This window comes from Seriola aureovittata, chromosome 16 (assembly GCF_021018895.1).
Source record: "Seriola aureovittata isolate HTS-2021-v1 ecotype China chromosome 16, ASM2101889v1, whole genome shotgun sequence".
In the NCBI taxonomy this organism is placed as follows: Eukaryota; Metazoa; Chordata; class Actinopteri; order Carangiformes; family Carangidae; genus Seriola; species Seriola aureovittata.
The window spans coordinates 8,339,158-8,364,748 of NC_079379.1; the positions used below are offsets into that span (position 1 = coordinate 8,339,158).

At 41.2% G+C, this 25,591-nt stretch overlaps 1 protein-coding gene across 2 annotated transcripts; it reads left to right on the plus strand.

Annotated features, from left to right (window-relative positions):
* Positions 1-918: 918 nt before the first annotated feature.
* ago4 (argonaute RISC component 4) lies at positions 919-24,122 on the plus strand. 2 transcript variants are annotated; one of them, XM_056398482.1, is made up of 19 exons: positions 919-1,120; positions 8,289-8,460; positions 8,791-8,911; positions 9,838-10,019; positions 10,894-11,030; positions 11,281-11,415; positions 12,157-12,244; positions 12,405-12,552; positions 12,682-12,801; positions 12,979-13,140; positions 15,395-15,543; positions 16,505-16,689; positions 16,817-16,976; positions 17,375-17,573; positions 18,111-18,254; positions 18,413-18,547; positions 18,646-18,747; positions 19,361-19,560; positions 19,907-24,122. In XM_056398482.1, the coding sequence occupies exons 1-19, from the start codon at positions 1,102-1,104 to the stop codon at positions 20,013-20,015; spliced, it is 2,667 nt and encodes an 888-aa protein (XP_056254457.1). In that variant the 5' UTR covers positions 919-1,101; the 3' UTR covers positions 20,016-24,122. The 2 variants fall into 2 exon arrangements, with proteins under 2 accessions (XP_056254457.1, XP_056254459.1); XM_056398484.1 differs by having other exon boundaries at positions 15,410-15,543.
* Positions 24,123-25,591: the final 1,469 nt, after the last annotated feature.

A 25,591-nucleotide genomic window follows, 5' to 3' on the forward strand; every position in this document is an offset into this window, starting at 1 on the left:
TGAGGGTGATTTTTGGTTGTGTTGAAAAACTTGTCCGTCAGATTTTCAAATAAATGAACTAAGTCTGTTATACCAATGAAAAACTTGTTACACATTCATGCAAATCAGTGATAATAATAACAATTTACTGATATAATAACTACAATAATACAATACACAATGCCATGAGTTTCCCTTCAAGTACTTTTACTTTTAATACTTCTACTACATTTTATTACATTTTGATACTTCTACTTCATTTTATACTACATTTTATTTGTGATACTTGTGTATTTTACTTAAGAAAGATACTGATTTGCGGACTTTTATTTGTAATGAAGGATGTTTATTGATTCAGTGGTACAATAAGTACTACTCAGACGTCTTAGTTCAATTGAAATAGCAACACCACTAGTCTGTAACAAATAAAAGTGCATTAAAAAAAAGGAAAACCATTACAAATAGTTACATTTGACAAAACGAAAATAAGAAAAGAACGATAATAATAAAATAATTAAAAGAATCCAAGCTTTCAAAGTTTGTTGATATAACTAGGCAGTTCCTCTTGGGATATGCATATTTTTTTCTGTCTAAATCATGCATGCTGTGACTTCATTTACCTATTGTCAGGTGCCAAGGCCAACCCAAATATTAGAACACTACTGCTTTTCTCCAAACCTTTTTATTAATTCATACGCTTTACTTCACATGATTGTTGTCAGGTAACGTTTATATATTTGCATTCCCACCTTATTATATTTTCTTGTCTTATATCATAATGTATATTCATGATAAATGTCCATGATTAATTTTATTGTAGCCTGTTATTGTCCCGCTACTGACTGGGATCAGTGAAGTTTCATCTGCTTGTGCGGTAAAGAAAAATTACGCATGCGCACAGCGGGTTAAACGGCTTCTAACTGGCGCATGCGTTGTTACAAATCGTCAGAAGCAGCAGCAGCGGTAGCTCAGGTCAGTCGGTCCAGTCAGCAGTCATCCACGCATCTATCTATATTCCCTTTTCTTAAATTAGCCACTTTAAGCTTCGCGATACCGCCCCCAATTTCAGCGTCGGTACGGAGCCGCCAGGCCGGGACAGAGACGGAGAGAGAGGCCTCGGCCATGGAAGCGCTCGGACCCGGTAAGAGATTTAATAAAATAGAGAAGGAGCGAGCAGCAGCGGAGAGAGCGAGCCGTGTGTGAGGCGCGTGTGCGCAAATGCGTCGCTTCACTGGGGGCCGCGGCTGCAGCGAGGCCTCGACGCGCTGACGGGAAAACAAACCGAGGCCCAGCCCGTGTGTCTGTGTAAATATGTATGTGTGACTATATTTACATCGAGCAGAAGCCACGTTTCTTGTCTGTACTGAAAGAGTTTGTGTTTCTATCGTCGACTCAGTCGTGTCTGTGAGGTTTTATTTATCTGAAGCGCGCACAGCTCGTCGTGTCGGGGCTGGCATTGTGTGAGTGGGGATTTAACTAGGACCTTCCTTCTTCCTTCCTTCCGCGTCGTGGTGTGTTTACGTTGGTGTTTGTTCACGGTGTGTTTCTTCATGGCTACATAACTACCACCTGTTTTTATATCAAAAGACTACACATTGCCGTCGAAATCTGACAAAATATCGAATTTTCTATCAAACCGTGTAAATGTGAACTATCGCCGTCAGGAACGGCGCGACTCTTCAGGCTGCCACCGTCCAAGATGACAGCGATGGGTGGAAATACAAGATGAATGCCAATAAACCACATGTTACAGGCGTTAAATGAGCAGACGTGCTTATTTTTTGACTCGTAATTTACTGGTGTAATGCGAGGCTGTCATTGGTTTACACGCTTCTCCTTGGGCAGCAGCCATGCGCCTGTGAGAGCACAGCAGGGATGGATGGCGCTTTTATCGATCAGATCTGCAGTCCAGCTCCATATTATTCATCTCCTATATGATAACAAAGGCACTTATTTCGCAGCTGTGCAGTGACCCTATGAGAAAGCACGCATAAGGAAGGCAGCCACACATCTGCACACAAGCGGTAGAATACATTTTTATTGTCACATGCAGCAAAATATGTTTACATATTTTTTTTTTTCTCTCAAAGACGCGCTATTCTTTTTCTTCTGTGTGAAACGCGCCTTTTGATGAATGAGGAATTGAACGCATCTTGCAGAGTAAATCGCCATTTTTGCGACTGGGAGTAAACTGTTTATTTTTGTCCACACATCTCGCCCTCTAAGCTCATGAAGGAATGTGTTGGCATTGGGAAAACATATGTATCATTTATTTAAGGAGTACATATATTTATTTGCAGCAACATTCAGATAAGTGTTACACAAATGCAAGAAGCTGTGTGAGGGTCTGAGACTGATTGGAGACAACAGTGTTGTACAAGCATCCACAGGTGTGTGGATTCATTGTCACACATAACCAGTGCGAGCCAGTAAGTTTTTAATTCAGCGACTCCTACATCACATTCAACTTGTACTTCTCAATGTTAAACCATACCATTGGGCCAAATTTCTTTATAGTAGTATTTGATGTTGTCTGCCTTTTTTATATGTCAAGTGTGGATGTAGAATCCCTATCACACCCATGATAAACACACACTGAAAATGTGGCCTCAGCAATAGGATTTTTTTTGTCGCCAGTGTAGGAGACTGGAAAAAAAATTGCAGGTGCAAAACAGGTTTGTAACATGGACTTTTAGATCGTTCAGAAAGTACAAGAAAACGTGTACATTTAGGCATCTAAGTTTAGAGGTACAAACATAAATGTTAGGTTTACAAAATGGAGATTACAGCTACTAAGCATCTTTTTTAAATGGCACTTTACCGAAATAATCTATATTACAGAAATCCTACTTTTGTTGCTATTTAGACAGTTTTATTTAGAGGTACGCGCTTTGAAACATAAGATCACAATAAGTTTCATCTCTAAAATCAGCCAAGTAGTAGCAGCCAAATCATACTAGGATGGTGCTGCATTGCGCCACAGCTGGATGTCCTGTCGTGCTATGGCTCAACATTAGAGCCCTCTCTGGTTCAGTTGTAGGGTATTTCTTCAGAAACATGCACTTTGTGGCTTTTGGCTTTGGTGTGGCTGGAATTATTTAAGCAGGGCTCCCAAAAGTTGTGTGTAATGATGTGATGTAGGTCTGAGGTGTCTTCACAAAGCAGCAGGTTTAATCTGTGTGGGGGTTTTCTTTGTTTCCAAATCTGTGAGGTCCATCTGTGAAAACGGTGTGTGTTCAGAAACAAACTGACGCAAATCAAAGGCTGGCACAAATACACTGATTGTCACAGGAAACGTATAAATGGAGGAGAGCAGTTTGCTTCCCAAAGATGAGTCCACTGAAGATGAGACATTTTAAGCTTGAGTGAGAAATTCATGATTTTCCCAAATAATATGGCTCAACTTCATATATTGGGGGGGGGGGCATAAGCCTGGAGTAAAATAAATAAAATGGCTACATTTGATGAAAATTTGAGTATGAGCTGACACATATAGTCACTTTTACATTTGCGAGTGGATATTTCCATTTTGTGATCGGTCAGTGGTCAGGCTTTTCTCAGTACATCTACCTTTTCTGCTGTCCAGTGTATAGTACCTTAATCCAGGTGATTTGCAGGTGTGGGCGTCAGTGTGCTCCCTGCTCAGTGCTGTTAGTCTGACTCATCACCAGGCCAAGCCATCATCCTCATGCTTAGCTTTAAGCCCAGCTGTCTCCCAGCATGATCACACTGGTTACCAGGGACACGCATAGCATTAGTAGGCTCTACGGTGCATGAGTAGCAAACCTCACTCAGCAAATGTGAGTACATACAATTAAATGGTTTTTAAATCAGTGAAGAGAAAAATCAGCACCGCGAGACAGGCGGGCGATGATCTTGATACCGTGTTGCTCCTTGAACATGTTAGTGGTCAATTTGAACCTAAAGCTGAAGGAAGCACATGGACGACACAAGGAGCAGATAGATTTGTTTGCCTCCAGTGCATCTGTCATTTTCTGCGCCAGGAAAAGCTAATTTCACTTCCTCTGTGACTCAAAGTAAATGCAGCTCTGTCTCACTTAGAGCAGAAGCATACAATTATGGAGGAAGCACACTTGATGGGTTGTTTAAACTGAGCCCTAAATGCCACCTTTGACAAGTCTGCAGGGTCTCTTCTATATGATATCTAGCTCTGTTTTAAAATGTTTTATTGACAAGTTAGTCTGTCAGAGAGAAAATGCTTCACAGATCAGATTGTCAGCTCAGTGATATTAATCAATAATGCATGTAATGGATCTATTAAACACACAATTGGCATCCAAATGTAAATTTTCATCAAGACTAGAGTAATAGATATCAAAATACGCATGAAGAAGATGGACATATTCCGGAGAGAAGTCGTTTAAAAGCGGGTCTCTTGATGGACATAATGTTCTTTTACACTTTTATAGCTTTAATTTGTAATGAAGTTGTACTCTCTGATGTCAAATAGCTTCGTTTTCTCCTATTAGAAGCTGTTGGTTAATTTTTTATGTCTGCTTGCCTGTGCCCATCTTTTCCCCATGACAGGTCCCGTCCAGGTTGGGGCTCTAAAATATCCTCATTTGCATGAATGTAGGCCAACGTGTGTGTGTGTGTGTGTGTGTGTGTGTGTGTGTTTGTGTTTGTGTTTGTGTTTGTGTGTGTGTGTGGGGTTTTTCTTTTTTTCCTCCCGTCGTTGGGAGTGGCAGTACAAAATACTGAAGTGACCCAACATTTATCTCTTGCGTTCTTGTTCCTTACTTGCACAACATACCAATGCAGGTCAGTTTTTGTGATTTGATTTCGTTTTGATGTCATCTGGTGAGAGCTGAAAAGATTAATCCATTTGCTTGTGGACAGAAAAATAATCTACCATTAACTGTGTTGATAATTGGTTAATTGTTTGTCATTTTTCAAGCAAAAATAGTGAAAACTTGCCAAACAGTGTCTAGTTCCAGCTTCTCACGTGGGGATTTGCTGCTTCTGTTTGTCATGTATCATTCAAAGCTTTGGCCTGTCGGATGAACAAAACGAGACATTTGAAGATGCCATCTTGAGCTCTTGGACGTGGTGATCGCCATTTCTCTCAACGCTCTTTTGATGTTTCTTTGATTAATTGTAAAAGTAATCAGCAGATTAATGAGAATAATCCTCAATCGCAGCCCCATAGCTCGTATTTTTTCCACAGTTTGTTCTTTCAGTTTTATCACCTGCATATTTGTATCTATTTCCTTTTTCACTTGTTTGCGCACCTAAACCACCTGAATGAAGAAAAACAACAAACACACAATAGTACAAGTGAGAGATTCATTTAGAGCTGGTTGGTTTTTTTGTTAGCTGATAGACAGAAAACTGTTTTGATGGTCAAAGTCTTTTAAGCTTATTTTTCTGTAAACAAAACAATCAAACACTTCCCATTTCCAGCTTCGCAGTTGTGAGAATTTGTTGCTTTTCTTTGTCTTCTGTGATTATAAACAGAATACCTTTTGGGTTTTGACACTTTTAGGACATCAACTTTGGCTTTAAAAAAAAGAAACAACAAAAAAAAAACTTTTTCTTAAATTTCTACACTGAACAATAATTATGCCTATCAAGAAAATAACTGTCAGATTAAGTAATTAAAACCTTAGAGGTAGGTGTGGTGGTGGTGTTGATAGCGGTGAGAAGGCGGGTTTTAGAGGAAGGATGGGTTCGGGCATTTCACGTTGAGACACTCGCCCACAGCGTGGTAGTGTGGCAGCTGAGGAGGCTATATATAGGTACAGCTCTGTTTTTGGTGAAAGTGGAAGAGGAGGACCTCGAACTCACTGAGCTGCACGCGCACACACAGAGTAAAATCCTTTCTGTACTACCTGTACATGCAGCCAATGAGCAGAAAACAGAGAAACGCATTTACAAATCCGTGCAGTTCAAGACTGAAATCTGCAGGTATAAATGCATTGAATTTTGTGTCCTCAAAACAAAAGGCCTCAGAAGTCTTCAGTTTTATTTAGTTAAGTCTTAAAACTTTTTACCTGGCAGCTGTAGACAGCAATGTGAGGTTCAAGATGTTTTTGTAACTAATTGTGAGCTGTCAGAAGATGTTACACACCTATAAACTTCAAGTGTGATTGTTACAAATGTTGAAATTAATTAATGCTGTGACTGTGAATTAATAGATGTGTTGATTTAATTAATCATCATTAAGAATTACTGTTGTATACTGCTGGGAAGTACTGAAAAAATGTGAGGTACTGAAATCTAGGCTGTATTGTCTGTACTGGTATGATGGTGAAATCGGTGTTGAATAGCATAGTTTGGTATTAGGTCTTAACTTGCGCTACAGGAGACCTATAAAATGTATTCGCTTTGTTAAAGGTCATTTTTTGTGTGAAGATTGTTTGGAAAATGTTTTGATTTAACTGTATAGTATCCTTTTTTTTGGTGTATGTTGGCTGCATTTTATTCAGATTCTTTTTGGACATACAACAGAATCTTATGTAAACACATTTTCCTGCATGTGAAGTTTTCAATACACATCATCAACACAAAGCACCAGTATGGAGGGAAAAATTAATGCTGAATTACCATTGAGTTGCAGTACACTTGAAAATGTTGTAGTGTGCTTGTGGCACATAATGCAGAGTTATACACACAATATGTTGGGCTTGCCAGTTTGCAGCATAGCACAGAGCACTTGGCATGTCTTTTTTGCTATCAGCAACAAGGCCAGTAGGGCGAAGTAGACTGAATCATCAGATGATTTTAATCCAAGTCATGACAAAGAGCCTCAAACATGCAACAATGGTTTCTTATTTAAGACTGTGTCATAAACAAAATGAGTTAGAAAAGCTGAATGATGTTACAATCAAGCTAATGGTTTGTTTGTATGATGGAGGAGGAGCAGCAGTGGGTAGGCCTGATAGGGAAGCAGGGGAGGTGATTTGGGGCCCAGGCGACATGAGGGCATGTTGGGAAGCGTGTTTTCAGGAAGCGATGGGGAGGGTCCCGATTGTCTGTGTTCTCGCGCTTCACTTGCTAACTGGAGCGTGTGGGTGCATGGAGTTCAGGAGGACCCCCGCAGTCTCTAAGCTCTCCGTTGACAAAAGCATTAAGCAGCCTCCTCCAACCTTCTTCAGTAGCACCAACAAAATATTTTTTTTACTTTGTTTTTTATATTTTTATATATATATATATATATATATATATAATATATATATATATATATATATATATATATATATATATATATATATACACTGTCTTAAGTATGCCGACTTCTGTCAGAGCAAAGTATTGTATGCGTTTCCTCTTTGTAGATTTTGACAGAGCGTCCCAGGGCCTCCTTCATTCCATGTTGATGTAAACGAGTAATGTTGATGTGTGAGAGAGATGAGTCATTATCAGGTTTGCTGTAACTAGAGGCGGCCTGAGGTCACAATTACATATGTGCTGTTTTTAAACTTGTGATTAAAGCGTTGCAGACATTGTGCGCCTCTGTTGCCAGCAGCTTTTTTTATGCTGCTGTGTCAGAGTCACAGGCACCACACCTGTGTTTTGACACCTGCACGTGCGTATAACTGTATGTAAAGTGTAATGTGGGTGAGATGCATGTGTGGCGCATACTGTTTGTAACGGTAATCCCAGACTCTCTGTGTGGAACCCCCCCCCCCCCCCATATGGCCCTGCTGTCTCTGTCTGAGAGGAGCTGTGTCTTTGTCTCGGCGTGAGGGGTGGGCGCCCTGTGTGTCTGGGTGGAGCTGGGGGCGGGCTGAAGGATAATTGGAGGTCATTGTTTCGCCAGCCCCCTCGTTGACCCATGTAGGTCAGGGGCCGGAGTTGCAGATCAATCAAAGCGTATATGTGCGCCTCTGGGCTGTGAGGCCATTTCAGTGCATTCAAGCAGGTGTGACTGACGAGATGGTTTGCAACAAGCTTGGCGTTACGCCGCACGCGTTCGTCTTTCAAATCTGATGTTTATTAAGAGATGAACGCACACTCTCGCTGACGCCACCCTTGTTCCGGTACAAAATAAATGCCATACATGCTTCGTTTTGAAACTTGGTGTAGGATCTGTGCATTCTTTACTAGACTCTGGTAAACTAGCTTTCACTGAGAGGAGGAAAAGGACTAATGTATATATTCACCTTTTTAACATAAAGACACTGATACTCTCGCTAAGCTGGGTTATATTGATTGCAATGCCAATAAATGTCCATTTGAACCCTGAGCTGGTGCTAATCATTGATTTTCCATGTAGAGAATCATTATGTAACTGTTGTGATGTTGCATATTAAATATAACCCCCTTTTTCTCTACCTTCTCTCCAGGCCCGCCCGCCCCTACCTCTCTGTTTCAGCCTCCGCGGCGTCCCGGCCTCGGCACGGTGGGGAAACCCATCCGGCTCCTTGCCAACCACTTTCAGGTGCAGATTCCCAAGATTGATGTCTATCACTATGATATCGACATCAAGCCTGAGAAACGGCCTCGGAGGGTCAACAGGTAAAACCTCAGATAGTTTTTAGCAGTAATTATTTTTCATGTATCTTAGGTATTTATGACTTTGAAATGCCAGTTGTATCTGTAGCCAAGATAACCACATACTGCCCAAGGAGAAACTTGTCTCTGAGGTTTTAGATTTTAGTAAGAGCAGAAAAGAGAAGCATTTACTATATTGCAGTATGAAACTGTATCCCTATTTGTGTTTACATGGTCTCTAATATGTATGTTTGTGTGTGTGTGTGTGTGTGTGTGTGTGTGTGTGTGTGTGTGTGTGTGTGTGTGTGTGTGTGTGTGTGTGTGTGTGACCATCCTGTTGCCTCTGCCTTCCAGGGAGGTGGTAGACACCATGGTGCGGCACTTCAAGATGCAGATCTTTGGAGACCGACAGCCTGGCTACGATGGGAAGAGGAACATGTACACAGCACATCCACTGCCAATAGGGAGAGACAGGGTTGGTGTCTGAAACACTTCAACATATACACAGATTCATGTCTTTTAAAAACTGTGTGTTTTTCAACATCCGCCTGAAAAATGCCCAAGAATATCAAGACGTTTTTTTCATTCAGTTATGATTATGTGATTTGGTAAGTGTTTTTATAGCACACTTTTCTGAGGATATAATTTCTCAGCTATTGAAACTAGTCATTTTCAAATAGTCTGGCTGCTGCATTATGAGCAATGGATGCTTTAATTAGGGAAATTCGTGTCTGACCTCTAAATAATACATTTCTCTCTTGGAGCCTTTCTCTCTTTGACTCTGAACCTACAGAGACAACATCAGAATACTAATGTTAAGATACAGTAAATGGAAAAGTCAGTGGAGCTGTTCCTTTATGTGACATTTAGTTGTCTGTGTTTGGCCTTTGACCTCATCTCTGTAAATGAGAAATTCACCACCAGACAGAAAAAGTAAACATGATTTCAAAATACATTGTAGCAATAGTAACCAGAGCGAAGTGGAAGTGAAGCTTCCTTTTTAAAAAAAAAAAAATATCTTCATGTTTGGCAAAGGCAATAAATGTAACATTAAAAAATCATTCACATTTCTACAATAACGAGAATTACATCTCTTTCCTTCATTAAGAGAATTTGTTTTACACCTGTTGACTCGATGCGGATGCACTAATGAAATGTTTTAATGCTGCCTCATCTTTTGTCATTTCAAAGGCAAATTGATCCACCAGGGATTCTTAGGTGTTGCTGTCTTCTTTCAATTTACTTTGCTTTTGGGTTCTCATATCTTTCCGTCATCCTGTTCCTCACTCAATGTTCTCCTCACTTGTTTTTTTTGTTTGCCTCACTTCCTTTGTCCTTTTCCCCTCCTTCTCTGTCCTCGCCTCCCTGACACTCTCTCTCTCGCTCTCTCTCTACTCGTAGGTGGATCTGGAGGTGACCCTGCCTGGCGAGGGGAAGGATCAGACGTTCAAGGTGTCCTTGCAGTGGGTGTCCGTGGTCAGTCTTCAGATGCTGCTGGAAGCCCTGTCAGGCCACCTTAACGAGGTCCCCGAAGACTCTGTTCAGGCTCTGGATGTCATCACACGGCATCTGCCTTCCATGAGGTATCGCGATTCGTCCATCTGTGTCTTTTTAACTGACACATCAGCCACATTTTCTTAGACAGATTTATTGCTTTTCATCTTGAATTTGTCTGTATTACTTAATTTCCTGCTGTCACATGTCTCTCTGATCAAATCAAATCTAACTCTGCTATAGGTTTGTCTCTCCACAGTTCATTACAGTGCTATGGATATTTTTTCAGGGAATTGACTCACATCAGCTTTTGTCACATTAATGCAACAATTGAATTAATCTTCACATCATCTTACTTCAGCTCACACACCAAATTTACTTGACACTACTGCATTATGAGAAACTCTCATATATATCTTTTTAATATGGTATTAACCTGGTGTTTGTCTTTTTGTGTGTATGACTAAACTACTAGATGAGTTCTTGAAGAAAAAACAATACAAACATCTTCCCCAGACTTGATTTCATATGCATTTTATGCAGTTTTGCAAATGTATGGCATGCTTCAAGTGTCCAGTTACACCAAAATTATTCAGTTCACTTCATCAAAATATTTTTTACTGTAGGCTGTTGAACTCATATTTTATAGCATAAACTGGGGACATGAATGAATATTTTGCACCTGCCACTCCTGGAAAATAATGATGCTCTTATAAGCTGCAGTAAGGTTGTTTGAGTCCATGTTAATTTATCAGTTATGAAGTGGGATAGTGGCCATAGTCAATGTTGTTTTTCTGTAACACAAAAAAGATCTTAATTCCATGACGGCAGTCTTTTATAGAAATAAAATGGGGAAACTTTAGTGATACTATCTGATTTTAGAACTTGTGGTCTCTTAAGCAGAACGCTGGAATGACTCAGTCGATGATGTCAGTCATTGACCTTCTGCGTTTGTGCACACAGGTACACTCCAGTGGGGCGTTCGTTTTTCTCCCCTCCGGAGGGCTATTACCATCCTCTTGGTGGAGGTCGGGAGGTGTGGTTTGGTTTCCATCAGTCTGTCCGTCCTGCCATGTGGAACATGATGCTCAACATCGATGGTAAGACCTTCAGTGCTGTGGGGGGATTTTAACTTTGCTCTGAATCCATTCATAAAAACAATCACCTTGTGTGTGACTACACCTACTGTGTTCTCTCTCTGGTTGTTAGCTCATGTACGTTTTAACTAACTGATATGATGAGTTTTTTTGTGTCTAATGCCGCAGCCTCTGCCACAACTCAATACTCTGCTCAGTAAGATTTAATGTGTTTTCTATGTGCAAATAATGTCGTATCTCTTTTACCCCACAGTGTCAGCCACTGCTTTCTACCGTGCTCAGCCTGTGATAGAGTTCATGTGCGAGGTGCTCGATATCCAGAACATCAACGAACAGACCAAACCACTGACGGACTCGCAGCGTGTCAAATTCACCAAGGAAATAAGAGGTGGGCACTCGTTACCAGCACACACACACACTACACACAACTTGTATGACTCAGTGTGTATTCAGTTCACCACAGAGATTACATGTAGGTGTGAGCCTGCGAGGCACACGCATGTTTGTTTTTATGCAGTGTCAAAGAAGTAAAGAAACTGCACCCACTCCTGACACATACTCATGGCTGTATTTTCACTGCTTAATCTCCACCAGTGCTGAGGACTTGTTTCTTAACCTTGGGGAAGAAAGGATTAACAGAAACTAGAGAGTCTCACATCAGAAAATACGTCCATGAGATTCACAGAAGTGTTCACATTTAATTGAATGCAAAAACCACTGCTGTTTGAAGCATCTCTGGTCTCTTCTTGTCTTCATCTCTGCTATTGTTACTGCACAAAGAGCCACTAAAGTAACCTTGCAGGAGCTACTTGTATTTTTCAGAGGCCATATTTTCAACGATAGACACTAGTAAACTGTCTGTATGCTCCATATGGTTTGTTTAATTGAGTTATGACAAATGTCTGAAAGGAAACTGCAGAGAGCTGTAAAAACCCCTCTACACAACTGGCTGCCCTGTCAGCATTTATCTTTACCATGGCCTGAAAATGCCTGCAGAGGAACAGAGGAGTACAACTGCAACCAGCTAGATTCAAGAAAAGATATCAAAGTATTTGAAATTGCAGATGGTGAGAGATGGGTCCTGCACATTTTCATCATTTTGTAACGTTTTCTTGTGTCTTTCGAGCAGGCTTGAAAGTTGAGGTCACACATTGTGGTCAGATGAAGAGGAAGTATCGTGTGTGTAATGTCACTCGCCGACCTGCCAGCCACCAAACGTAAGTACCATTCTTGCACTCCAGGCCAGTGTTGTATGTGTAGGTAAAAGTCATAAGATTGTGAAGGATATCAAATCTATTCACAAGTCATGGTCATGTTTTTTCCTTTTTTGTGTTATTTTACACTCTCATACGGAGTCCATGTTCCATTTATTCACAGGTTCCCCTTACAGCTTGAGAACGGCCAAGCCATGGAGTGCACAGTAGCTCAGTATTTCAAGCAGAAGTACAACCTGCAGCTCAAGTATCCACATTTACCTTGTCTGCAAGTGGGGCAGGAACAGAAGCACACCTATCTTCCCCTGGAGGTGCGAAAGAGACTGTTTTCAGACGTTCTCCCTTTTGGTGATTTCCCGCTGTTGTTCCTTTCATCTGATTGATTATGTGTAATTGCTAAAAAGTTTCTTTTTTTTTTTTTTTTTTTTCCTGCTCTGTAGGTCTGTAACATTGTAGCAGGCCAGCGCTGTATCAAGAAACTGACAGACAACCAAACATCCACGATGATTAAAGCTACAGCTCGCTCAGCCCCTGACAGACAAGAGGAGATCAGCAGACTGGTGAGTGTCGTTTCCCTCTTGGGGTTGGAGCAAGAAAAGCAAGTAGATCAGCTAACGTCTAATTTAAGGAACTGTAGGTTTGAAACTTTATGAGCAACGTAGAAGAATATTCTGCTTTAATGGTTCATGTAAACTTTTATGTCCTCCTTCTCCTCCTCACCCTTTTTTTCCCCCCAGGTCAAAAGCAACAGCATGGTCGGGGGCCCAGACCCTTACCTGAAGGAGTTTGGCATTGTGGTGCACAATGACATGACAGAGGTGACAGGGCGTGTTCTCCCAGCGCCCATGCTGCAGTATGGGGGCCGGGTGAGTACAGACACAGGGAGGGACTGTGGCAGGGTGAGTACTGGGCAGGGGCTGCACTCTGGGGGCGCGAGTCTGACCGGGAACGCACGGGGGGGGGGGGCATCATGTAGTGAATGCTGGGTCATGGGGCAAGATCCAGGTTTAAAGGGGCTCCTTAATCAGAAAGATGAGATATTTATGAGCTAAATGATTTTTGATAATTGGATACAGTTTTATCGCAAATGAATTGAGCGGTGGATTTTTGAGCCACAGCTAATTAAACATTAATGCATATTCAGAATGGTTAAAAAGAGGCTGCTGTCTGAAGCAAGGTTTATGTTGCACTGTATTCCCATTACATGCAAGATTAACCTGAAGTTTGTTTGAAGCGATTAATTCAGGTGGTGACCAGATCTGGTATTCAATTTTAAAATATGCAGAACTGAAAGATCTGGAACTTGCCCTTTGTTATAATCCTTTGGTGCATTTCAGCAGTCTGTTCAGTGCGTGCATCTCCTTTTTAAAACACTCTTTCCCTTCACTGACACTGCTTGTAAACATGTAAATGATATTATGTTGCACGTAGACGAGGGCTTGGCTTTTCACTCGTCACATTCAGTAGTGTCAAAGTAGGTGGAGGAAATGAGACAAGGAGCTAGTTGCTGCAGACTGCTGAGATTCACCCTCTGAATCTCAAATCAGCCGATCCAGACTGTATGGTTCACACAGAAGAGAAGTGTAAACATTTTAGAGCAGACCTGTATGGACCTGAAAGGAAATCATTTGCATCCAGCTTGTCAACAGAAGACGTATCTGGGAAAATCTTTTATCCATTTTCCTGCAAAACTCTGACTCTTACATTAGTACGTTGTTATAAGATGTGAGCGGCTGCATTGAGATTCAAGGATTGTGTGTGTAAGGGGGGGAAAATGAATGTGTTGCCAACAGGAGGACGATAAGACTCAAAACCACCCAGCATCAAAGTAAAATGTGTCTGAAATATTCACTAAAGCTCGTGGAGTAAATCTGACTTTATCTCACATCTGAAAATCAAAAGGTTAATATAAATACTACAGGGGCTGGAATATAACTGTCCAATCAGATACAGCGTTTAATGATTCTGCTAAGACGAGATGAAACTTTTATGATCCCTGTGGGGAAATTGGTTCCCTCTTTGGCTGGCGCTCTGAACTTCACTGAAAATTGTTCCTCAGAATAAAAGAAGTTTCTTGCTTGAGCAGGAAAAAAAAAAAAAAAAAAAAAGAGCACTTATGCGCCACTGCCGAGATTAAATCCCACTATTGGCTGCCTGAACTATACGCTGGTTAATTTAAGATCCTATCACAACACTCCCTCTCTCCCTCTCAAAGACTTGGCCACTTGCCTGCTGGGATATCGAGTCTAATCGGCTTCCGGTGAAATACCCTTAAATGTAGACTGAGAACTTTTCCCATTTCTGTGATCACTTGGTATGAATGAAACACACACTCAGTCTTCATTTTGTTCAGTGGCATGCTGGTTGTTGATGTACATACAGTTGCATCAAAGTTTTCACTAAGAGATGAACGCTCCCTGATGAGACTATATGCACAGACTGCGATGGGAAAGGCTACAGTATGTTTGCTGTGTAACATGCACTGTGATGATATGTTTTATATTGCTGACGATCATTTATTAGGTAGTTTTGAATCCTGTACCTATGATCACGTTAAAGACTTTTGAGACAATCTTGTAATGAGATGGAGAAGCTCTTAACTTTTCTTGGCACACTCAAGTAGTTCACTGTGGTCACTTGTTTTGGAGAATGAAAGCTCTTAATGGCCTTTGGCAAATCTTGTTAACTTAACTGAAAGCCACTGCATTTTGAATTTGTATTCACAACCAAACCCGGACGTAGGAGCACTCACCTAATGATGTCTCTTTGAGTAGATGCAATCCACTTGTTCGCTTCGCCATAAAGCCATAAATCCATAAATCCCAGATATTTACATGCAATAAGGAAGTGATCCTTTCTCTTGTAAACAAGCCTCACAATGGATGTCTTGTGCAGAATATCAGACCTGTTTACTACATCTATACAATATTAGAAAAATCTGAAACTGGTACGAATATATCAAGTACCAGTGAGGACCCTTTCAGTGTGTTTACAAGACTTTGCTTGTGCACAGTCTAACAATGTACAGTGGGGCTGGGTGGGGTTTTAATACATTATGTTTGTTTGCAAATGGAAGGGAAATCAAAAGTGTGGGTTGGGCTGTAGTACCTTTTGTATTGGTTCATCCAACCGGGGGGTTGACTAAGAGAGTAGGGACTCTCTCCACAGAATAAAACAGTGGCCACGCCCAACCAGGGCGTGTGGGACATGAGAGGGAAGCAGTTCTACGCTGGCATCGAGATCAAGGTCTGGGCTGTGGCCTGCTTCGCCCCGCAGAAACAGTGTCGGGAAGACCTGCTCAAGTGAGTCATAGACCTTTGTCATATTATGTTGTTGAGACTTGTCTCAGAAATGTGTTTAACAACAAGAAGGGAAGGTGACAAAAATAAGGCAAATACAGTTGATGCACATAACAAACACACACACACACACACACACACACACACACACACACACACACACACACACCTTGTTGTGGGATGGCAGCATGTCGGTCCAGCCTGAAATATCTCACCTACTAATGTATACATGGCATGACATTTTAACACACACACTCATAGTTCCAAGGCACTGTATCTTAATGACTTTGTTGATCTCCTGACTTTTCCTCTGGTGCCACCAGCATGTTGACATTTGTGAATCAGAGTGAAATGTCTTGGCAGCTGTGGGATGGATTACAGTGGAATTTGTTGCAGACATTTATTATCACAAAAAACCCTCACAATTAATGACATTCCCATCAGACGGTTGCTCTACCGCACTTTTTTTTTTTTTTTTTTTAATGTTACTTTGCATGTCAGCAAATGTTAAGATGCTAAAATACCGAATTTAACGACGAGAAAAGAAAAATGTTTAACTTCACATTTAATTAGTGGAATAATACAAGAATGGAGGAGGCACAGGACTTTAACCATTTCTGTATTTACCAAGACAGCAGTACACAAATTGCTTTTCACTTTATTTATTTATTTTTTTACATCAACCTTTGGCCAATTATAACATTTACATCACCCCAATTGCTAAATATCAGAAACACATTTTAACTCTTAATGTTGTAATAATAAAATGTTCTAATAATGTTAGAGCCTCTCTAGGTGATGGTGTAGCCGTTGACTTATTATACTCTGCAAATACAATGATCTTGCATATATTTAATAAATCTACATGTACCTGCTGTTTTGAATTTTTTAAGATGGTCTCTGCTTATGCTCACACTGCTGATACACTGCTGACTTCTAATGAGCTTTTAATGCTTGTCACTAGGAGCTTCACTGACCAGCTGCGAAAGATCTCAAAGGATGCTGGGATGCCCATTCAAGGCCAGCCTTGTTTCTGTAAATACGCCCAAGGAGCTGACAGTGTGGAGCCCATGTTCAAACACCTCAAGATGTCTTATGTTGGTCTGCAGCTGATTGTGGTCATTCTGCCTGGAAAAACACCCGTCTATGGTAAGGAGCCGAAACTGAAGAGGGTCTCATGTGTAGGATGAGCTTCATTTTTTGACTCTACAGGTAATTACTTTTTCAGCTAAATTTCTGTGATATTGATCTTGGTCACTTCCGTCTTCATCCGCAGCTGAAGTGAAGCGGGTGGGCGACACCCTCCTCGGCATGGCCACCCAGTGCGTGCAGGTGAAGAACGTAGTGAAGACGTCCCCTCAGACCCTCTCCAACCTCTGCCTAAAGATCAACGCCAAGCTGGGAGGCATCAACAACGTCCTGGTGCCTCATCAGAGGTCAGCATGGACTTTGTACTTTCCTAGTTGCAGTCCAGATGGGAGTCTCGAATGCTTCTTGGGTTTGAATGTTGGAGATTTCTGAGATGCTTACTGAATATAAATAGTCCCCTGGAAATCATGTGGTAAAGAGCATTCTGAACTGAAGTATTAATCTGCATAATTTTCATATAAATTTTGCAGTTCCTGGCATTTACTCAGTCTGGTGTTTCTCTTCTCAGAATCTTGAGGAGTAAATATTTGGTCGGCATTTAACTTTTGTATAATGATATTTGGATCTTTTTGTCCTCAGTTTTCTTCCTAGTCACGCTGGTTTTGGTTGACACATTGCACCACAGCACTGTAAATCATATTCTCACTCAAAGTCTCTTTTGTGTGCGTCCTGTTCTCGGTCACAGGCCCTCTGTGTTCCAGCAGCCGGTCATCTTCTTAGGTGCTGATGTGACACATCCTCCAGCAGGTGATGGGAAGAAGCCGTCCATCGCGGCTGTGGTGGGCAGCATGGACGGCCACCCCAGCAGATACTGCGCGACAGTGCGTGTCCAGACGTCGCGACAAGACATGTCGCAGGTAACGTCTCGGCAGGACATGTCCCAGGTAACTTCACGCTGCTTGTACTTAATAGTGAGAGTGAGCTGAAACAGTCAAAGGGTTTACTGACTAGGTTATTGACAGAAAATATTCATATTCTGATAATTTGATGAAATTTCAAGCAAAAGTACCCAGTTCCAGCTACACAAATATGAGGATTTGAGACTTTTCATTATCATATATGATCATAAATTCAATATCTTTTGACCTAAAAATGACATTTGGATTTTCATTCTGTCTAGAAGATGATCATTTGTATTAATTCCTAAAATCTGTCAATTGAGTTTGAATCACTTTGGCATGTTCCAGCCTGCCGCTCACTGCTACCTTATTTATATCAATTTTAAGTATTTTCTTTAATCATGTCAGTTTTAAACTCAGTTTTATGGACACATCTCTTCCATCAAAGTCTGATGGATCCATAAACTGCAGTTTACTGTGTTTTTTTTTTTTTTTTTTTTTTTTTTTTTTTTTGTGAACCTCCCCCTTCCCCCTTTTCTTTCTTCCATTCTGAGTCTAAATCAGATGTTATTGTCTCTCCAGGAGCAGCTCTTCAGCCAGGAGGTCATCCAAGACTTGACCAACATGGTGCGGGAGCTGCTCATCCAGTTCTACAAGTCCACGCGCTTCAAGCCCACACGCATCATCTACTACCGTGGCGGCGTGTCTGAGGGACAGATGAAACAGGTGAGAGATTGGCAGTATGTAGCAGGAGTTTTAACACATATTTTTATACTTGTCTGAAGTATATTATATTTTTGGCATTTTGGTGTCCAAGTCACTAAGTGTGAGTCATTATGCATAGGTTACCTTTCAAGTGTATGCATGTTTTTGTGTATTTTCAGGTGGCGTGGCCAGAGCTCATAGCCATCCGCAAGGCATGTATCAGTCTGGAGGAGGATTACAGGCCGGGCATTACCTACATCGTGGTCCAGAAACGTCACCACACTCGTCTCTTCTGCTCTGACAAAGCTGAGCGGGTCAGTGGGAGTTCACTCTGCCATGGCGTGTTCATGTTATGATTTTCTACTGTACAACTATATGTATGAACTGTCATGTCACTGATTGCCCACTACAGGTTGGGAAGAGCGGTAATGTCCCAGCCGGCACCACAGTGGACAGTACCATCACACACCCGTCCGAGTTCGACTTCTACCTGTGCAGCCATGCTGGGATTCAGGTGAGAGATACGCTACATAAAATGGCTCAACTTGATAAGAATTCAAATGCAACTTTGAATTATTTCAAAGCTGATAAAGAGATGTGGAGACCTGGAGAGAGCTGGAAATGTTGCAGGGATTTTGCACAATAAAATAAAATTATGGTTAAAGGCCATTATTTCAGTGGAAATTGTCTTCAGGGCTACGGCAATTTTGCTCTGTGGTTACCACAGTAATGATGCTTAATAACAATAAACGGCGTGATTGAGATGCTTCTTTGACCCATCAGATGGTTTGGCTGTTATCTAAAGTGATACACTACCCACAGATCTTTTCATAAAACATTTCTCCCTTTTTAAATTTAAATGTAAAAGATGGCTGTAAAAAAGCAAAAACAAAAGAGGGTTACACTTGCAGTGATTTGTAACGATACAGCACATGACTCCTGATCAGGAGAACTCCTCAGTTCACTCACTGACAAGCCTGATCTGAACATTTCAGTGTTTTTTTTTGTTTTTTTTTGGTGTCACCAGGTAAACGTAGGCCACCTCATCACACTGCGTTTCATGAAATCATCAGGACACTATTGACATGTAACTTATTATGTCGTCGCCCCCCCCCCCCCCCCCTCAGGGAACCAGTCGTCCCTCCCACTATCACGTCCTGTGGGATGACAACTGTTTCACGGCCGATGAACTGCAGCTCCTCACCTACCAGCTGTGCCACACCTACGTCCGCTGCACTCGCTCCGTCTCCATCCCAGCACCAGCCTACTACGCCAGGCTAGTGGCTTTCCGAGCCCGCTACCACCTGGTGGACAAAGACCATGACAGGTAAGGGATTCCTGGATAGTTGTGGTTCAGGAGAGCTCATATCTGAAGTGTATTAAAACTAGAATAGTAATCCATCTGTGTGACACTATTTGAAAGGCTGCTTAGAGGAATGATGCATCGAGAGGCATTTGTATCTTTGCTTGTTTTTTCAGTAATGTGTCATCAGACAGTGTATACACATCTCAGTTTTTAAGTCCGTCAATCAGGACCCTCCTGGAGCTGGTGAATGTTATGACGTCAACCACTTAGTTTTCACCTCTCTACTGTTCATTTCCTGCCTTTTTGTGATGTGATATCATTCGTGATGGAGTAGGGGGAGTAATCGCTGCCTTTCTCTATATTCCAGCGCTGAAGGCAGCCATGTGTCGGGCCAGAGTAACGGCCGGGACCCCCAGGCGTTGGCCAAGGCAGTTCAGATCCACTATGACACCCAGCACACCATGTACTTCGCCTGAACTAGCGAACACGTCAGCCAGTCCATCCGCGGATTCCCCTTCTATTTTTTTTTTCTGTCCTTTTTTTTGCCAGTCTCTCTCTTCTCCCATTTCTCTCTCTCTCCTTGTAGTCTGTCTCTTTCTCTTCACACTCACTCTACATTTTCTGAATCTGCACCAAAGCAGCTCTTGGACAGGAGAATCTGCTGTGTCTTGATGTCCAGCAGTTTCTGTTTTATGGAACAATCTCCAACCAGCGTTCCCAATTGAGCTGCCTTTCTAACCAGCAATCCAGCACTGTGAACCCCGAGGGTTCCCAGTGCACAAAAGGAAAAAAAACGAAAAAACAAAAACAAACCATACACACACATACTATAAGTTGAGCCATTATTTTTTAGTTTGTTTTTGTTTTTTCTATTTGAATGTCTGCACTCTTGTGTTTGTAAAATACACTGAGCAAGGGAGTGGATTGACACAATCTGTCAGCACAGCTCTTCAGCTCTCCCAGCTAAGCAGGACTCTTATCTACTTTTACCTCAAAGCCCCTTTGGGCGAAATCTGTCACAAGGTCTTGGGTTTATTGGGTAGTGGGGAGGGAACTCTACATGAAAAGAGATGGAGGGGAGTTGACCTTTTGAGAATGATATATATATTTTTTCCTTTTTATGAGCGTGTGTTTTAACTTTTTCTCCTTTACAGTCTTTTACAAGCGAGGTGACCAGGGTGTCCATGCCCATTTATTACTTTCCTCCCATTTTAACAAAGAATACGCAAGTCTGTGTGTGTGCATGTGTGTTTGTGTGCGTGTGTGTGTGCGTGTGCGTGCATCTCTGTATATACATGTACTGCTGTATGAGTGTGTGTTTGTGTGTTCACGTGTTTCATGGCAGGCCACTGAATTGTAAAGGGAAATCAAGGAGATAACTGCTGTAAATGCCTCAGATTTGTTTTTATATTCACACATACAGTACAAATAAGCATATATTTACATCTATAGAGCAACTTTGAGACATATGACTTAAACTGGCCTCATAGAGGCTGGTGGTGGGTATTTGTAGCAGTCCTGGGTCACTTATTAATTGAAATGCTTTGAGTTACATTTTGAACGTCTGTGCATCAGTACAAGATGTGTGGGATTTGCACCTTTGGGAGCCAGCTGCTCCTTCTTGTGCCTCCAAAACATCATTTTGAATCCCAGGAAAAATAAGTGGCTTCATCCATTTCAAGTAGTAAGTGAAGCCAGGTCTGATGTGTAGCAGTAGTAACTGTGGTCTGGCCTGTGACTGGCTCAGTATTGGGACCTGTTGATGGCTGAAGGCATTAGACACAGAGTATGGTCTTATCAGCCTTGCTTTCTGTGTGGAAAAAGCAGGATCTTATTTTTCCTTGGACCTGATTATCCGAAAGATTATATGATGACGACACAGCTGGACGTTGCGTTTTTATTTGAGTTTTGTAGTTTCAAGGGCCGGAAACCAACGTAGTTTTTTGAGGTCTCCTTTGCTAATACTGGCCAACTCATTGCACTGACCCGGGACGCTAGGCAAGCAACAGAGGGCACTCTCAATCTCTCTTACCTTTATGCATTTATACATATGAATCAACAAAGCAGATTTGTAAAAGTTTAATATAAGATGTTTTGTGGTTATCTTAAAAACTGTTGTTTTAGAATTAGTAGTTTACCATTGATGTTGTTGTTGTTATTGTTGTTGTCAATGTTGTTACTATTGTGATGAAATTTTAAGGATGGCAGCAAAGCCAGTTATATAGTTACTAGTGCGACTTCAGGAATAGACTTCGGTTGTTGAGCTGCAGGTTAAGGAGTAGAGCTTTGGGTTGGAAACATTTTTTGTAGCATACTGGCTTATGGTGAGAAGAAGTAGGCCCCAGGATGGATGAATTCATGCTTCCTCTGTAGGTTCTGATGTGAGTAAAGGTTAGCGGCAGATTTAAGGTGTTGTGTAGCACTCCAACTGGTTAGACAGATCTGCCGCGGTGTTCGTCACTCAGCTGATATCGGTTGGTTTTGATCAGATAGTTGGAGACAATCAGGGATTGTAATTGGAATGAACCTAGATTAAGCGATTTGTTAAACGGTTTGTGATAGGCAATGAGTTGAATTTTTAGACTTTTTAAAAATGGTTTCTATTACTCTGTGTGTATTTGAAGTATACCCATCTTAAAGTCTCTACTATTTAACAGTGTTTTTTTCCTATTTTTATGCATTTTTAACACTGGATTAAATGAATTGACAATAAGCATAAGCACTGCCCTTGGACCCCCTGTACAAACACTCAGCAAACTGTTGCCAGAGGGAAAAAGATAGTGATGTGACGTGGTGACAGTTGCACAAGTGGTGCCCCCTGGTGTTGCGATTGGATAAAGATGCAGAACAGAGATTTTGGAGAAATAGTCGGCGTGCACGCCTCATCAGGGGGGGACAGCTCAGTGAAAACCCTTTTGTAATAAACCACCCGTAAAGCAGCAGGTTTACTATGAATGAGTTTGAGCACCTGCCTGTTGAAGACGTGGGCGCTGGCATCGACCGAGAGCAGAGAAGCAGCAAATGAGGAGGACAAGTGGAGGGTGGTGGGGAATAGGGAGGGTGTTGTCCAGGCATTGCATGCAATAAGTTTTACTCTGTTTAAAAGGGGCAGATCAGTTTCTCAAACATGCACTAGTTTTACCAAGCCAAGCGGGCTGTGATTGAATATTCATCTGGCATCTCTAATAGGGAATGATTTGATGTTTTAAATCACATGATTTGATCATTGAACTCCAATCAGATAAATGATCACTCCCTGTTTGTAACATGACATTGCAAAGCAATATAAACCCAGTTCTAGTTTTCAAATGTGGAAAAACAAAGCTATAATTCTACTCATTGTGGTTGTTGGTCTACTCTCGCTATTGTGTCTCTGTACTTTTATTTTTTTAATTTTCTGTTTATTTCATTTGCTTGTATCAATCAGTGGGAATGTGCATTTGGTGGAATAGTTATGTAGGCTTTAGACAATTTTCTTTTAAAGTAACAAAATTTAGACTTTGCTCGCCTGCATGCCAGAGTATTGTCCTTTTTTTTTAAAAAAAAAAAGAAAAAAAACCTTTTTGGAATCATATTTATTATGAGAAAGAAAAAAATATAAATGCTTTTTTTTTTTTTGGGTAAATGTTTATCAACTTAGTGGGACTGTTTTAGGCTAGCAATATTTGTCCAGTCTCTCTAAGGTGTATTTTAAAGATTCCTACACAAACGTCAGTAATTTGGGAGGTACAAGCTGTTTTCTGAGGTGAGGGGGGGGCCGGTTCTTTGCGTCGTGTTCAAATTCAAACGAGGTACTTTCTTCAAACCTGGACCCGTTAAAGACCGAAACCCCTCTCCTCTTTGCCAGGTTACCGTAGCGAGCATCCATTTTTGTCTCCTCGTTCCTGGAATGTACCTGTGGCCACACCTTTTGATGGGGGTGGGGTGGGGGGGGCTCTCCTGTCTCCATGGCAACTCTGCTGACCCCTCACAAATGCACTTCCTCTTTGTGAAGGGGTCTCCGTGGCATCAGCGGAGCAGGATTACCTCTTTTTAACCTTTTTAAAAAAAATAAATAAAAAAATCGGTAATTCTTTCTGTGCCCCGATAGAAAGAGAGCATGAATTATTTTTTAAATTCCTCTCACTTTGATATATTGTTATATCTTAACAGATTTGTAATTTGACATTGTGTATTGTGTATTTTAATTTTGTTTTATTTTCCCTTTTTGGTTCCTTTTTGGGGGTTTGTTACAGCTCTGCTCTGTTTCTTTTTTTTCTGCTAGTGGTCTCTGAAGCTGTGTGTGATTGTCTAATAGCAATAGAACCGTAGAATTGGAACATTCCAATTCCGTGAATGGAACGTTCCAATCCTGTGAATGAACGGAACCCTTTCTGACCAGTTGTGAGAGGGCGGGGCATGTTCTAGCTCCACCCACCCACCCCACCAGCAAAGGGCCATTCACTCACTGTTATTGCTATTATGTGACATGTTCAAATAAATCTTTTTTTTTTTTCTTTTTTTTTTTTTTTTTTTTTAGCCTGCAGGGAATTCTTGTGTTAATGTGCAAAGTAATAAATTGGTATTTTATGCCTATAACACGGTGTGTGCGTGTGTGTTCTCATCATTGATGACAGATGGCACGTTGTACTACTGAAGATGGTCTCTTACTGGACGTCCTCTATGGAGCTAGCTGACCAATTAACACCGAGGTGTGTGTGTTTTGTCACTAGATGGCATTCTTTACCAAGGTAAATGGGATCACATGATTACTGAGAACAGTAAAACATGAATGATGTAACCATTTCCTGACCTTGATGGTCATCGCATGAAGTGATCACAGCACCTTAATGATGCTTTTTTTTTTTTTTTTTTCACAAGTTATTTTATTAGAGACTTGTTTTCCTATCGTGTTAAAACTATTTTAAGTGGTCATGTGCACATCCACCAAACCTCAGGTGCTGGATACAGAAAGATCCATGATACCTGCACACACCACAGCTCCCTTTTTATTATCACTGCTTCAACCAGCAGGTCCTCTTCAGGCAACTATGTACAAAAAATTATGTAGTATAAATATTAAGTTTCACATTCAAGTCTTGGGATAGTTAACAGTTGCCAGACACAAAATCTTTCACTCAACTTTTTTCTGAGAACTTCAGAAATGATGGTGTGGTTGCTGTGATGGCAATGCCTCCTCCTTCTGATGCCTCAGGTAAAAGAGTTCATGCAGTCAGCAGGTATGACCTCTCTGGACTAAAACACATTTGCCATAAATTCTGTATTTTTGGGTGTAAAATGTTATCAAAAAACACCAAACCTCATTTCCCCCCTTATGTGGTGATATTATGACATACATAAGTTGTTTTATTGGGAATCTAAACTATTTATTAAAATGCATAGAAGGCTGAAAGATAGTGCAAGATAAAGTGTAATTTCACTACAATCCTTTTCTGCACTTGTGCTCCTACACACACACACACACACACACACACACATCTGTCTATCCTATTCACACAGGATGGCCATCATTGGTATGTGTCGCCTTCCTCTGCCTCCCTTTGTGTATCATCTCCTCTCTCGTTTCCTGTGTCCCGGCTGGTTGTCATGACCACCGTTACCAAGGAGAGTGGAGGCTACAGAAGAAAGGGAAACCTGAACCACAGATCTTGATGCCGCGATATTTAATTCATCGGCACAATGGAACACCAAGGTTCAGTGTGATGCAGATTGAGTGAGAGCGGTCTTGGGTAGAAGGGAAATTTCTGAATTGGAGACAGAGCTGCTGTCACATCCTTCTGTTACAGAAAGTATTTTTTTTTTTCTCCTCTAGCTGTTTACTTAACAATATATTGACAATAACTATAATAAATGACCTCATATTTCAAACCATTTATGTTTCGGCCACAATTTTGCCACACTTCATTTTAATGAAATAATTAAGATTAAACACAAAAAGCAATGTTGAATAAAGTGTCAGAATTCTGGGTTGAAACCGTGTCATAATACAGAGGCGAGTGACTTTTTTTTACCTGTAACCTGTGTGTTTCTCTTGTGGCTTTTCAGCATTTCA

Bases quoted from the DNA above. Each gene is read 5' to 3' on its own strand.
- ago4 (XM_056398482.1), top strand. The intron at 8,461-8,790 runs GTAAAACCTCAG...TCTGCCTTCCAG, and splicing joins CGGCCTCGGAGGGTCAACAG to GGAGGTGGTAGACACCATGG. The intron at 18,255-18,412 runs GTGAGAGATTGG...GTGTATTTTCAG, and splicing joins CTGAGGGACAGATGAAACAG to GTGGCGTGGCCAGAGCTCAT.